Source organism: Carcharodon carcharias, chromosome 11, assembly GCF_017639515.1.
Source record: "Carcharodon carcharias isolate sCarCar2 chromosome 11, sCarCar2.pri, whole genome shotgun sequence".
NCBI lineage: Eukaryota > Metazoa > Chordata > Chondrichthyes > Lamniformes > Lamnidae > Carcharodon > Carcharodon carcharias.
The window spans coordinates 61520784-61535102 of NC_054477.1; the positions used below are offsets into that span (position 1 = coordinate 61520784).

Consider the following 14319-nt stretch of genomic DNA (forward strand, 5'->3'; position numbering starts at 1 on the left):
GTCGACAACACTTCCATCACATTGCTGATGATTGAGAGCAGATTGATGAGATGGTAATTGATGGTTGGATCTGTCCTGCTTTTTGTGCACAAGGCATAACTGCGCAAATTTCCACAACTAATAGTTGAAGCCCCAGCACTGATATCTTTGGCACTTCACTGTTTACAGTTTGCCAACCCGAAAAGACCCATTTATCCCGACTCTCTGCTCTCTGTTAGCTAACCAATCCCCTATCCATACTAATATGTTAGCCACAACACCCTGAGTTTTATTTTGTGTATTTTCTGTGGCATCTTATCGAATGCCTATTGGAAATCCAAATACACCACATCTACGCCATATTATTCATGCTGTTTGTTACTTCCTCTAGGAAATCTAATAAATTTGTCAAACACAATTTTCCTGTCACAAAACCATGTTGATATGCCTGATTGTATAATGATTGAGTAGGGAAAATTGGTAAAAAGACAGTAAGAATCTTTATCTGAATGCCTTTGTAACAGGATGGATGCATTGATAGCACAAATGGAAATAAATGACTATTTTATGATAGCCATTACAGTGACATGATTGCAAAGTGACCACAGCTGGGACATGAATATTTGACAGTTTCTTTTTTTTATTCATTCATTAGATGTAGGACATCAGTGGCTAGGAGAACATTTAGTGCCCATCCCTAATTGCCCTTGAGAAGGTGGTGGTGAGCCAGCTTCTTGAATTGCTGCAGTCCATGTGGTGTAGGTACACACACACTACTGTTATAGAGGGATCTCCAGGAATTTGACCCAGCGACAGTAAAGAAACTGCAATATATTTCCAAGTCAGGATGGTGTATGGCTTGGAGGGGAATTTCCAGGTGGTGGTGTTCTCACGCATCTGCTGCCCTTGTCCTTCCAGATGGTAGCTGTCGTGGGTTTGGAAGATGCTGTCTAAGAAGCCTAGGTGAGTTCCTTCAGTGCATCTTGTAGATGGTATGCACTGCTGCCACTGTGTGTCGGTGGTGGAGGGAGTGAATGTTTGTGGATGTGGTGCCAATCAAGCTTTGTCCTGGATGGTGTCAGGAGGTGAGTTACCCACTGCAGAATTCCTAGCCTCTGACCTGCTCTTGTAGCCACAGTGTTTATATCGCTAGTCCAGTTCGGTTTCTGGTCAAGGGTAACCCCCAGGATGTTGATAGTGAGGGATTCAGTGATAGTAACACCACTGACTGTCAATGGATGATGGCTAGATTCTCTCTTGCTGGAAATGGTCATTGCCTGGCACTTGTGTGGTGAGAATGTTACTTGTCACCTGTCAGCCCAAGTCTGGATATTGTCCAGGTCTTGCTGCATTCAGACATGGACTGTTTCAGTTTCTAAGAACATTGTGGAATCATCACTGAACATTCCCACTTCTGACCTTATGATGGAAAGGAGGTCATTGATGAAGCAGCTGAAGATGGTTGGGCCTAGGATACTACCCTGAGGAACTCCTACAGTGATGTCCTGGAACCGAGGATGATTAACCTCCAACAATGACAATCATCTTCCTTTGTGCTAGGTATGACTCCAACCAGCGGAGAGTTTTCCCCTTGATTCTCATTGACTCCAGTTTTGCTATGGCTACCTGATGTCACACTTGGTCAAATTTTACCTTGAAGTCAAGGGCAGTTACTCTCACCTCACCTTTGAACAATATGTTCTGTAACCAGCCAGGGAACAGGCTATTTTAGAGCTGGCAATATTTAATGAGACAAGATTAACTAATAACTTCTTATAGGATCCTCTAGGTTACAGTGATCATAACATGGTATGACATCAAATTCAGTTTGAGGGTGAGAAATTTAGGTCTGAACCTAGTGTCTTAAACTTAAATAAAGGCAATTATAAGGATATGAAGACAGAGTTGGCTAAAGTGGAATGGGAAAATAGGTTAAAGGTAAGAAGAAAGGGAAGCAATGGTAGACATTTAAGGAGATATTTCGTAACTCTCAACAAATATGTATTCCATTGAAAGTGAAAGACGCTATGAGAAGGATGGCTAACTAAGGAAGTTAAGAATGGTATCAAATTGAAAGAAAAGATGTATAATGCTGTAAAGGTAGCCCAGAAAGTTATGAAAAGTGTAGAAAAAAAGCGGGAGAAATTCGAGTGAGAGAAAATGAGCAAGAAATATAAAAGCAGACAGTAAAAGCTTCTACAAGTACATAAAAAGGAAGAAAATAGCTAAAGTAAGTGTTTAGTGGATGAGACTGGGAAATTAATAATGGGAATCAAAGAAATGGCAGAGACTTTGAACAAGTAGCAGAAGAAGACACATAAAGCATCTCAAGAATAGTAGAAAATCATGAGGCAAAAGGAAGTGAGGAACTTAAGGTAATCATGATCACTAGAGAAGAAGTACTAGGAAAACTAATGGGACTAATGGCTGGCAAGTCACCTGGACTCCTAGATTCTGGAAAGGTCTCATTAGATTGGAAGACTACAAATATAACACCACCATTCAAGAAAGAAGGGGACAGAAAGCAGGAAGCTATAGGCCAGTTAGTCTAATGTCTGCCATTGGGAAAATGCTAGAATCCATTATTAAGGAGATAGTAGCAGGATATTTAGAAAGTCATTACACATCAGATAGATTCAACATGTTTTTGTGAAAGTGTTAAACAAATTTATTCAAGCTCTTTGAGGCTGTAACAAAAAAAAAACAGGGTGGATAGAGGGGAATCAGCAGATACAGTGGGCAGAATTTAGCCCTTGGCTGGCGGGTGGGCCTCACCGGCTCGGCAGTGGGCGGGCAGCCGAACCCCGCCGCCGAAACGGGGCCCGCTGCCATTTTGAGTGGGTGGGCCAATTAAGGCTATGCGCTTCCTATTCCGGGAGGGAGGGAATCTCCAACTGTCAAAGTGTGCTCTTTCGTGCATGCGTGCGAAAGAGTGCACTGCTCCCTGAGGCAAAGTCCTGTCTCAGGGAGTTTAGCAAAAGGTAAGTAAAGTCAAAAAATAGAGACATTTTAAAATTATTAACATGTCCCCCTCATGTGACAATGTCACACGAGATGGGACATGTTGATAACAAACTCAAAATTTATTAAATTTTTACAAAACGGTAACGAAACTTCCATCTCACCAGTGGATGAAATTTCATTAATAATCCACAGGCCGCTGGGGCTCCTGGCCTGCCCACCAGCCTTAAGGTTGGCCGGGCAGGGCATTTAACTATCTTAATGAGCCTGTCAATGGCCTTAATTGGCCATTGACAGGTCGGCCGGCGGACAGCTGATTTTGCTGTCCGCCCACCTTCCTCAAGATTTAAATGGCCTGGGATAATGTCGGGGATTCCTCCTGATGTCATCCCGCATCATTTTCCCCCTTGGTGAGCTGGCCCCGCCCCCAAATCGCTGTGGGGAAAATCCTGGCCAGTGTATTTGGATTTCCAAAAGGCTTCTATAAAGTGCCACATAAAAGGTTGCTGCACAATAGCTCATGGTGTTGGGAGTGATATATTAGCATGAATAGAGAATTAGGCAACTAATAGGAAACAGATTGTCGGAATAAATGGGCCATTTTTAAGTTGGCAAACTGGAACAAGTGTGGTGCCACAGAGGTTGGTGCTGGGGCCTCAACTCTTTACAACCTATTGGATGAAGGGACTGAATGCATGATAGTTAAATTTACTGATGACACCAAGATAGGGAGAGCAGTAAGTGGTCCAGAGGAGGTGAAGAGTCTGCAAAGGTTAATTGAGTTGGCAAAAAATTGACAGATGGGGTATAATGTGGGAAAATGTGAATGTGCCCGCTTTTGCAGGAAGAATAGAAAAGCCCTGTATTATTTAAATGGAGATAGACTGCAGAACCCGGTAAAGATGATCTGGATGTCCTAGTACATGAATCACAAAAAGTTAGTATACTGGTACAGCAAGTGATTAGGAAGGCAAGTGGCACGTTGATGTTTATTGCAAGTGGAATGGAATATACAAGTAGGGAATTTTACTGCAGCTGTACAGGGTCTTGGTGAGACCAAATCTGGAGTAGTGTGTTTAGTTCTAGTCTCCTTATTTGAAAAAGGATATAATTGTGTTAGAAGCAGTTCAGAGAAGGTTCACTTGACTCATTCCTGGGATAAAGGGTTTATCTTATGAAGAAAGATTGAACAGGTTGGGCATATACCCATTGGAGTTTAGAAGAATGAGAGGTGATTTATTGAAACATATAATATCCTGAGGGGATTTTAAAGGGTAGATACCAGGAGAATGTTTCCTCTTTTGGGGGGAGACTTGAACTAGTGGACACAGTTTAAAAAAAGGTGGTCTCCCTTTTAAGATGGAGATAAGGAAAATTTATTCTTTGATGGTCATTAGTTTGTGGAATTTTCTTCCCAAAATGCATTGGAGGCTGGGTTATTGGGTTTATTCGAGACTGATTTAAATAAAATGTTTGATAGGCAAGGGAGTGAACGGTTATGTGGGGACAGACAGGGAAGCAGAGTGAGACCACAATTAGATCAGCCATGATCTTATCGAATAATGAAGCAGGCTTGAAGGGCCCAATCGCCTACTCCAGCCACTAAGTCCTATGTTCCTCATCTCAGATTATGAATTCAAAGCAGCGATTCAATCATGGGACATAGCAAGAGTTGCAAGCCCAAGTATTTTCTTGCAGTTTATAAATAAAGTCATATTACAAGCTTCATCATTTTGAAGATAGAATATAGTCTACCTGCCACAATGTACCCTTGGGTCCATTTTACAGGAACAGTGATGCAATCAAAGTTTGGTAAATCTGCCTGTTAATTTATGGAGTTGAACATACAGATTTACTGTTAATCAGTTTTTAAAAAAAATACTTGTCGTTTAAGTTAAGTATAATATTGTAACTGACATAAAGTAGCTTCTAGCACTTACCTCCTGAAGACACCTTCCACGCCAGTGATGCCCATTCCATCTACGATGTCCCTGGTTAGTCGGAATGGAACAGTCTCTGGAGTAGGAAGAATTTTTCCTTGCTCAAATGCAACCCCTATTATGAGAGAGAAATGTGTAAGTTCAAGTGAAAGGAGGTGTGCATTACTGTAACCAGTTATAAAACAGGGTTTTTCTACCGTCCCTTTAACCTTCCATTGTTGCTGCTTCCAATGACAGTGTGCTCACATAGCTGTACACAGGGTCAGAATTGGTTACTTTTAAAATAAATAAATTAACACTGCTTTTAATGGTAATGTACAACTGTTAAACAAATGGTTAGCAATGTTTGTCAAATTAGGCTATATCCAATCTAAGATAAGCAGCACTGATAGGGTGGAATAAAAACAAAAAAACCGCGGATGCTGGAAATCCAAAACAAAAACAGAATTACCTGGAAAAACTCAGCAGGTCTGGCAGCAGCAGCGGAGAAGAAAAGAGTTGACGTTTTGAGTCCTCATGACCCTTCAACAGAAGGGTCATGAGGACTCGAAACATCAACTCTTTTCTTCTCCGCCGATGCTGCCAGACCTGCTGAGTTTTTCCAGATAATTCTGATAGGGTGGAATACATTCCAACAACACCTAATCTGAAGGATGTAAATTAGAGAAACAGCCAAACAAAAACATGCAATTTACAGGACACCTTTTTTGGTCATATAGGGAGTAATCAGTATCCATTTTTGAGACTTATTACAGTTTAGCCCCAGTTGAGCTGTATGTTGCCACATCTTTTTCTCCATCTGGCTGAGCAGGGCAGTGTGGGCTGTCAACTGCCTCATCTGCTGCCCCTGACAATTGAATAACATCACAAAGATGAGGGAGATAATTTGGCCCATCTAGTTCATTCTTCTAAAGGAATCTACATTCTCTCATTATTGTATCTAACTGCCAATGATTAGAATAAATGCTGTATTATTCAATTGGCAGACTGACTAAAGGTTGATGACTCCAGACCTACTAGGGCCTATTTTCTGAGTAGAAGCTCCCTGTGGAAATCCTCACCCTGCTGGATGTGCACATCAGGAAACTGCAGGTACACTATCCATGATTTATCAATATTGGTGAAGACCTTCTGCTAAAAGCATATACTATGAAAATTGACCCTATACTTTATTGATTTTACAATTCCTCAACATTCCACCAGCTTTATCAATTGCTGTCCTGCAACAATTGGATAAGGTCAGTGCTGAATCCTTGATTTATTTCAACCACTGCTTCAGTTTGACACCATTCATTAAATAAGTTAGTTCCTAGTTTTCTCTTCCAATGTGCAAGATCTTACACTTGTCTATCTTGAATTTTACATGCCATTGTTCTGGGTCCATTTATAAGGCTGATCCAACAAAAGTAATTACCCATTGAATCTCAGTTTGATATCATCTGCAAATTTGGTAACTTGCCTTTTGTTTTTGAATTTAGATTTATGCTGATCAGAAGTAATAAAGGCTACTGCTCTAATCCTGGGCTATTCCACTTTGGATATTTTCCTAGCTCAATCACATACCTCATGATTATCCATCACCTCCTCTTTTTCAGCCTATTCCTTCTGCATGTTTTAGTTTTACTTCTGATATCTACTATTTTATGCTTACATTGACATTCTCTTTGGTACAGGGCTTTTATCGCAGACTCTCGGAGCCTTTGTGGATTTTATTATTGGGTTTGACACCCTGAAAAAAGTTATCTAGTCCATTTAAAATATTTATCTTATCATCCTCCGGAGCTCTTCTGTGGCCAGCTATGCATAGAACGGACACAAACAATTCAAGCACACGGTCTTTCATCAGAATATTTCAACTGATGATTTGATAAAAGACTGTATATCTTTATCTATCCTCTCTACAGATACTGACTTCGCTGTTTGTTTAAACATTTGCAGTTTCTTTATGTCCAAGCCTTTACTGTTCTATGGTTATTCATCCAAAAAGGTGTGAAAGCATTTTGGGTAATCTGTCCCCTCATTCTCCCTGTAGAGAAGTGGCAGGACTCCTTATCAGTTGGCAAAGCCAAAATTAAAAACTGGGTACAGTGGGAATCATGGCATGTTGTGTCACCAAAATTTCCAGAGTGGGGGTATGAGGGTGAAGTATTTATTTTGGTGAGTAACCATGAAATAAAATTTTTTAAATAAAGATTGTAGAATGAATAGTTTTAACCATGCTAATATATTAACAGTAATAGGAAAGTAAAGTATTAATTACGTTTGCATTATCATTAGTCACATTCAACTTGAAACATTAACTTTGTTTCTCTCTCCACAGATGCTGCCAGACCTGCTGAGTTTTTCCAGAACCTTTTGTTTTATTTCTTGCATTATTATTGGTATGTATATAAACAAAATGGTTACTAAGTGCTCACCCAAGTCAATGTGCACAAGTTCAGCAGATTCCTCGTCAATGAGGATGTTTTGTACGTGTCTGTCACCAAGACCAACAATGTAGCAAACTGCAAAGGAAGAGTTACAATAAGATAACAGGCTAAAGTACGATGCAGCAAGATGCCATTGGCATGGGTTCAAAACCTGTACTGACTGTAATTCATGTGGTCCTGCCTCCTCATCTTGCCCCACGCTTTTGGAATGGTGCCCTTCAAGCTATCTGTAATCAATTGTCTCTCTCTAATGGAGGGGGGTGCCTATGGTTTTTTGTGGACTATGGCTAATTACTTACTTATTCAATTTAACTACAATTAGATGAAGAGCTAATTGCTTTAGGACCATTTTTCAAAACATGACTAATTTAAAATTATTATTCAAAGATTTTTGTTTCTTTCTTCCAACTTTCTCTTTGTGTGTCACTGATTCAAAAATTGCTGGAAAAAAAGACATTTTTTGTCAAAGCTTTTCATCTTGCACTCATCAGGACAATTCACAAGAAAATACCAATGCCGGGGGAAACAACTGTCTCTTTTTTCAGCAGTACTACAGTTCTGTACTACCAAATGATGATTCAAAAATGATAAGCCAACTTGTATTTATATAGTGATTTTAATATAAAATGGTCAAAAGGCATGTTGGAGTCAAGCCAAGGGAATAGGAAAGGTTTTGAAAAGTTTGAGATAGATTTTAATTGGATTTTAAGGTAAGAGAGAGGGGTGGAGAGGATTTTGATGGGGATTTCTAGAGAATAGGGCAGAGGCAGGTGAAGTCAAAGCAACAGAGTGCTCTTTGGGGTTGGGGTATAGGGCTAGAGGTGGTTATAGAGATAGGGTGCAAGCTCATGGAGGAATTTAAAGATAAAAGATAAGGATTATAAATGTGATTGAGGGATGGGATCCACAGGCACACCAGCACTCTGGTTAACTTAACCAGCAACTATTCTTCAGCTGTGAGATTAGACAAGATGGGTTTTCAGGCTTTTCAACCTTGATGAAAGCCTCTATCTTCTTCTCTTCACTTAATGTCTACACGTGCACATTTCCATCAGTGGGTATGCAAATTCTAACCCACTTGATTTTTCTTTCTGCTTAACCCAGGGGTATTGAGACCAATTGCAGTGTCCCTGACCGGCTCCTGCTGAGAAGAAGCATATTCAAAGTCTAAAAGCAAAATACTGCAGATGCTGGAAATCTAGAACAAAATCAAAAATACCTGGAAAAACTCAGTAGGTCTGACAGCATCTGTGGAGAGGGATACAGTTGACGTTTCGAGTCCGTATGTTCTGATGAAGGGTCATACGGACTTGAAAAATCAACTGTATCCTTCTCCGCAGATGCTGTCAGACCTGCTGAGTCTTTCCAGATATTCAAAGTCTGTCTGGTTCAAGATCTCCATTAGTTAGTATGTTAATAATCAAGCATATTGACAGAGGCCTACAGTTCCTAGAATTGCATTTGTGTGACAATTAGGTAATTTGAAAAGCACGGATACATTACAATGATTAAGTAGTGATATACCTATTGAAGAAGTAGCCACACTTCGAGTGTATCCAAGCCGTTTTTCAAACCAATCAGCTGGATCCAAGAATTTTTCCATGCAGAAATATCGGAAAACAGGCCGGAAATTCTTACAGACATCCATGAAGACTTGATATTTAGCTTCAAAGCTTAGTTTCTGTGCTTCCTGTAAAGGTAAGTTAAACATTGTGTAACATTTGGTGATGGATCGACAAATACTAATACCAAAACTCCTTTTTATTCTTTCTGTCATGGCAGGGAGACAATTCCTTGGCCGGTCTATTACAGGCCATTAGAGGTACACAAAAGTACTGTGGTTTGACTCATCCTCTTTTCTTCCTGCCTCCTGTGGTAAATGATCTCATTATCTTTTCATACTAATTAACTTGTGGAATTTGAATTTCCCCTGTCCCAGTTTCCGCTTAATGAGCTACTTGATTATCAAGTAGTAACCTGCATTTAAAATATTCTGGGCTGGGCTTAAAAAAACCACTTCATAATTGCTCTTGATAGCTTACCTTCATCTTTTTCTCAAGATCTTGCTGATGTAGTGCAACAGACCATTAAAGAAATGGTGAAAATTACTCCCAGCAATACCATATATAAAAGCAGCACTTGGTCCTGGTATTCAAATTTATCGTCAGCTTGAGTTTTACATTAAATGCTTAAACCAGTTTAAGACAGACTTGTACTTGATCAGTTACATAAAATGGCAAGATAATATTCTAAACGAGTGCCTTTATTTTTTTGAATCATCAATGCACTGTGACTCACCGACATTCTTTTCCTGCAGTCTAGGCTGCTCCAGTCATTAGGCCGATACCTCTTATGGGCACCTTCATTCGGATTAACTAAATATTCCCCAATGGGCACAGTTCCTGTACACCACTCGAGAATGCCACTTCTCTGAGAAAGAGGAATGACCTGTTCAAGAATGAATACAAATTATTCAGGTATATTGACATTCTGAACATTTCCATAGGATTACTTGCTGGAGCATAATTAGTGAAGAAATAAAAGACATTATTTCAAATTAAATGGTGCATTTTATTTTCAAATTGCTAAGCCTAAATGTACTGGAATGCTTATATTGGAAGCACTATTGAATTTAAAATAATTTAGTAATTCCAGAGGTAATGCAATTTCAATACATTTCCTCCTGTTTTACTTGTCTTTCTATAGGGGTGAATGTCATCCAATAGGTAGCTCCACCACTACAACAACCACCACTGCTGCAGCTCTATTTTTGCTGGACAACTTGATCCTTCCTTTCTCTAGAAGATGGCACACTCATCTGTTGGGTAAAGCTGCTGATCAAGAACTTACTCCAGGGCAGATGCAAAGTGGTCAGGGTTTCCAATATTACATCAAAAGGCTGGCTTAGTATTTTTTCTATGTTGCACACGTTTTAGCTTGTAGAAATTATCATGCAGAAGAATAAAGGATTATAACATATAGGCTTGCTTATAGCAGACTTATTAGGATAATGATAATTACAACAACCACTTGTATTTATGTAATACCTTTAATATAGAACAAGGTCTATTTTTCCTTATGCCTCAATCACCAAAGGACCTATTAAGAGGGTAGTCAAAAGCTTAGCGAAAAAGGTTGGTTGCAGGAAGGATCAAAGAGGGTAGGGAGTTGAAGAGCTGGAGGCATTTAGGGAAGGAATTACAGTGTGAGGTCCACTTGATGAAGCCATTACTGCCAATGATAGGCTAACGGGAGAGGAAGAACTGTTCAAGAGACTGGAGCCAAAGGAATGGAGAACTCAGTTGAAGAAATAACTGAGGTAAAGGTCTGGATTTTCATCCCAAAGGAGGGTAGCAGGAGACGGGAAATTCCCCAGCTCGGCATACCTGCCTTGGGAGTAAGAGTCTACAAAGGGGGGTTCCTTCTGGGGGTGGGAGCAGTGCCAACTGGAGTTGGGCCCACTGCCCCCAAAAACAGTTCAGAAGCAGCTGGGTGCGGAGACAGGCTGTTTAAAAGGTCCGCTTCAGTGCTATGGGACTTTGTCCCGGTTACAATAAAAACAATAAAACAGAAAACAACCCTCAAGCTCTCACCACCATACCCTCTCCATGTCAACTTATGCCCCCACCTACCCCCATGAACCCTCATACCCATCATGCCAATCTATGCCCCTCCATCTATCCCCCATGGCCCTTCATACCCTCCAAGCCTCGTTCTTGGCTGAGAGCCCCGACATCTATTAGTCTATTGAAACAGCTGCGCCTAAGGGAAAACATTGCTTGATTGACAGCTTTCTCTCAGACCTATTTCTCAATTGCTCAAATGTTTACTTGCACAAGATAAAGAGGTGGCAAGTGCTTAAAGGGCTGGTTGATTGACATTAGGGCCGTAGTAAAAGGAGTTTTTGTAAGAAAGTTATGAATGAATGAGTGTCTTTTTAGGCTTTTTCACACATGACATACAGGGTTCATTGGTTCTGTACAGAGTGTGTACTGGATGAAAGGGCATTGAAGTGCCATGGGTTGGCATGGAGGATATTAGGGGCCGTTGTGGATTTGTGGAGGAATTTAGGTTGGCATGGAGGGTACAAGGGACCATTGTGGGTGGGTGGAGGGGCACAGGATGCCATGGCAGGTACAAGGCGCCATGGGGATCAGTGGAGGGGCATAGAGGGTATGAGGGGCCATGGGTGAAAGGGCATAGATTAGCATGGGGTTATAAGGGGCCAGAGGGGTGACTGGAGGGGCACAGGTTGGCATTGGAGGCATGGACGTTTCAAAAGGTTCCCTCATCCAGATTATGGTTCACACCTCTGAGGTGACCCAGGACTTATTGAAAAGCTGACCCAGCTCTACAAAAATTGTGGATGACCAGGAGATGCCTATCCCCGCAAAGGAGCCAGCCAGGTCAGGAGTGCAAGGTGCAGTATAGCGACTTGCACCCTTATCCCACACTGACAAAAACTAGGGACACCAGGAATAGGGACGGGAATCCCAGAATCAGATCCCAGCCAAAGGTCTGCGGAGTCTCCCCAGCCCTGTGAAACTCCAGCCCAAAGGGAGGGAGGCATTTGAACTTAAAGAAAATTTTAAACTCAAATTGAAAACCAATATGGATCAATGACAAAAGGAGTAAGAAATGAAATACAATGGAGAAAAGAAGCCATTGCTAGAGATGCTCTGGCTATGATCGGATAGGTAAGAGTGGAACCAAGTAAGAACAATCCCATCCAACTGGAAAACATGGGAGAGGTGTTGGAGATGGACAACTTGGTTCACTGTGTCAAAGACAGCAGAGTAGCTACACCACAGCCAGTCACAAAAATGTTGTTTGTGATTTTTGTTGAAACTGTTTCAAGTGCCATGGAAGGTGCAGCAACCTGAATACAGGGATTCAAGTGTTATGCGAGAGAGGCATTGATTTAAGAGATGGAGTGGTGAACAGTGAGGTCAGTTTAATTCTGAAGAGCAGGGTGATTAGTGCAGTTTTGAAAGAAAGTTGGATAGCGCTTTAATAACAACCATTTACAAAATCAGCCAGCACAGGGACCATGAAGGGAAGTTGAGTTGTCAACATTTTAATGAGAATGGGATTAAGCAAGCAGAAGGTAGGTTTGACAGGCAGGGTGATCTTAGGGAGGGCATGCAGGGGATGGGAGAGAAACTAGAAGTGAAAAGTCAGGGGCAGGCTAGGAGGGGGAGTGGGAGGGACTTTGGGTTGGTGGGCAATGGAAAGGAGATAAGCAGCAGAGGCAAGAACTTGGAGTTATATGTAGAAAACATTCTGAAATTTTACAGAAAGGAAACAAGAAGAATAGATGTCAAATCATGGGAAATGTTTAGGGGACATGATTGAAGGTGCATTAATCAGAACTTATCATCCAATATGCCATCCATTGCAATGTATATTATTGTAGGTTACCTTGTATGTGCGAATAGTCAGCTTCCTCTTTCTAGTATCTGCATTCTTCTGCAAAAGTGCATTACACATCTGAAAAACCTGTTGCATTACAGCATCCTGTCGCAGGTCATCTCGGCCCTAGAGAAGAAAGATACAACTGAATTGGGTTAATAGCTGGCTACAAACCCTATAGTGCATTGTCTGTACCTTGTCAACTGATGCTATACTTTGCATTTATATAGCACCTTTAATAAAATCAACCCTTGATGTTTTGTGGAGATGTTATAGAAAAAGGATGCTGAGCCAAAGGAGGAGATATTAGAAGGAAAACCAAAGATGGCCAAAGAGGTGGATTTTAGGGGGGTCTTAAAGAAGAAGAGGGAGGTGGAGCGTTTTAGGGACGGAATTCTAGACAAGGTGAAGGGGTAGCAATGTTTGGTGCAGGGCTTAGGTGGCAAGGTTGCCAATGGTAGGGGGGTTGAACAATAGGTCAGAGCTTGAGAAATGGAGAGCTCAGTGGGATGATATGGCTGGAGGAGGTTGGAGAAAGGAAGACACAAGACTAATAAGTACCAGGAGATTGAAAGCAACAGATAAAATAATTCAATCAAAATTCCAATTTGCATAAAATAAAAGACATCTTCAAAGTAAAAGTTTTGACTATTCTGACTCTTTCACAGCCTGGCCTTGCATTACCTTTACCACCTTGCTGCACTCCACCATTTAGTTTTCCTCTTCAGAAAGATTCAATGCCAAAGGGTTACAACATAAAGCTCTTGAACAAAAAGATGTTTAGAGGTGTGATGATGGGAACTAACTAATTAAAAATTAGTACCCAGATCCATGTTGGAATAACAGGAAAAATGCTAAAACTGACACTAGCACAAGGGAAAATAAAATCAGACAGAGTTCCCAAGTGCAAGCAGTCTGCTCCCAGGCTACTGGCAGTATTCAGATCACTACAAGGAGATACACAAGTATATAGCATGGTAGAGACACTCTCTCATTCTCCCACCAAGAAATGGTCCCTGCTTGGTTCCTTCCTGCCCATCATCACACCTCTAAACACCCTTTTGTTCAAGAACATTATGTCGTCAGCTCCCCAGGGAGCAGCAACTAGGTTATGATCAGCTAAGTTCATATTTTGTATCATTTTGGGACTTGTAAGGTGTTCTATGCTTTAACTAAAGTAAACCCTTTTGTTACTACGGTATTAATCTACAGTGAATCTTTCTGTAGTGTGAACGCTGTAGCGTGGGGTACCTAAATGGTAGACTGCAGTCTGCATCCAGACCAGGAGCTATTTACTTCTGGGTAGCAGCATGTGATTGCCATTGGGCCACCACCATACACATTATCATAAAAAGTCACAAGTGAGGAAGGCTAACTGACAGAGTGCAGCAGAGTAAGAAAGGCTATGCAAAGCCAGGCTTTGAATGGGTCAGAATAAAAGAAACTTCTGCTTTGAAGACTTCTTACATTTTATGCAAGTTGGAATTTTGATTGAAAGCAACAGATAAAATAATTCAATCTCACGGTGCTTGTAAAACCTAATCAATGGTTTTCAACTTTAAACACTAAAATGGGGAAGCTTACCCTATACAATTTAA

The 14319-nt window shown here is 40.9% G+C and overlaps 1 protein-coding gene across 2 annotated transcripts in view; it reads right to left on the minus strand.

The window, feature by feature from the left end:
• The window catches only part of atm (ATM serine/threonine kinase), a 190193-nt gene that overhangs the window by 12682 nt on the left and 163192 nt on the right, over positions 1-14319 (minus strand). For both annotated transcript variants that reach the window (XM_041198875.1, XM_041198876.1), the window contains 5 exons: positions 12731-12847; positions 9608-9757; positions 8834-8999; positions 7298-7384; positions 4881-4995 (listed from right to left, as the gene is read on the minus strand). In XM_041198875.1, the coding sequence (XP_041054809.1) occupies positions 4881-4995; positions 7298-7384; positions 8834-8999; positions 9608-9757; positions 12731-12847 (635 nt within the window). The remainder of the gene's footprint in view (positions 1-4880; positions 4996-7297; positions 7385-8833; positions 9000-9607; positions 9758-12730; positions 12848-14319) is intronic.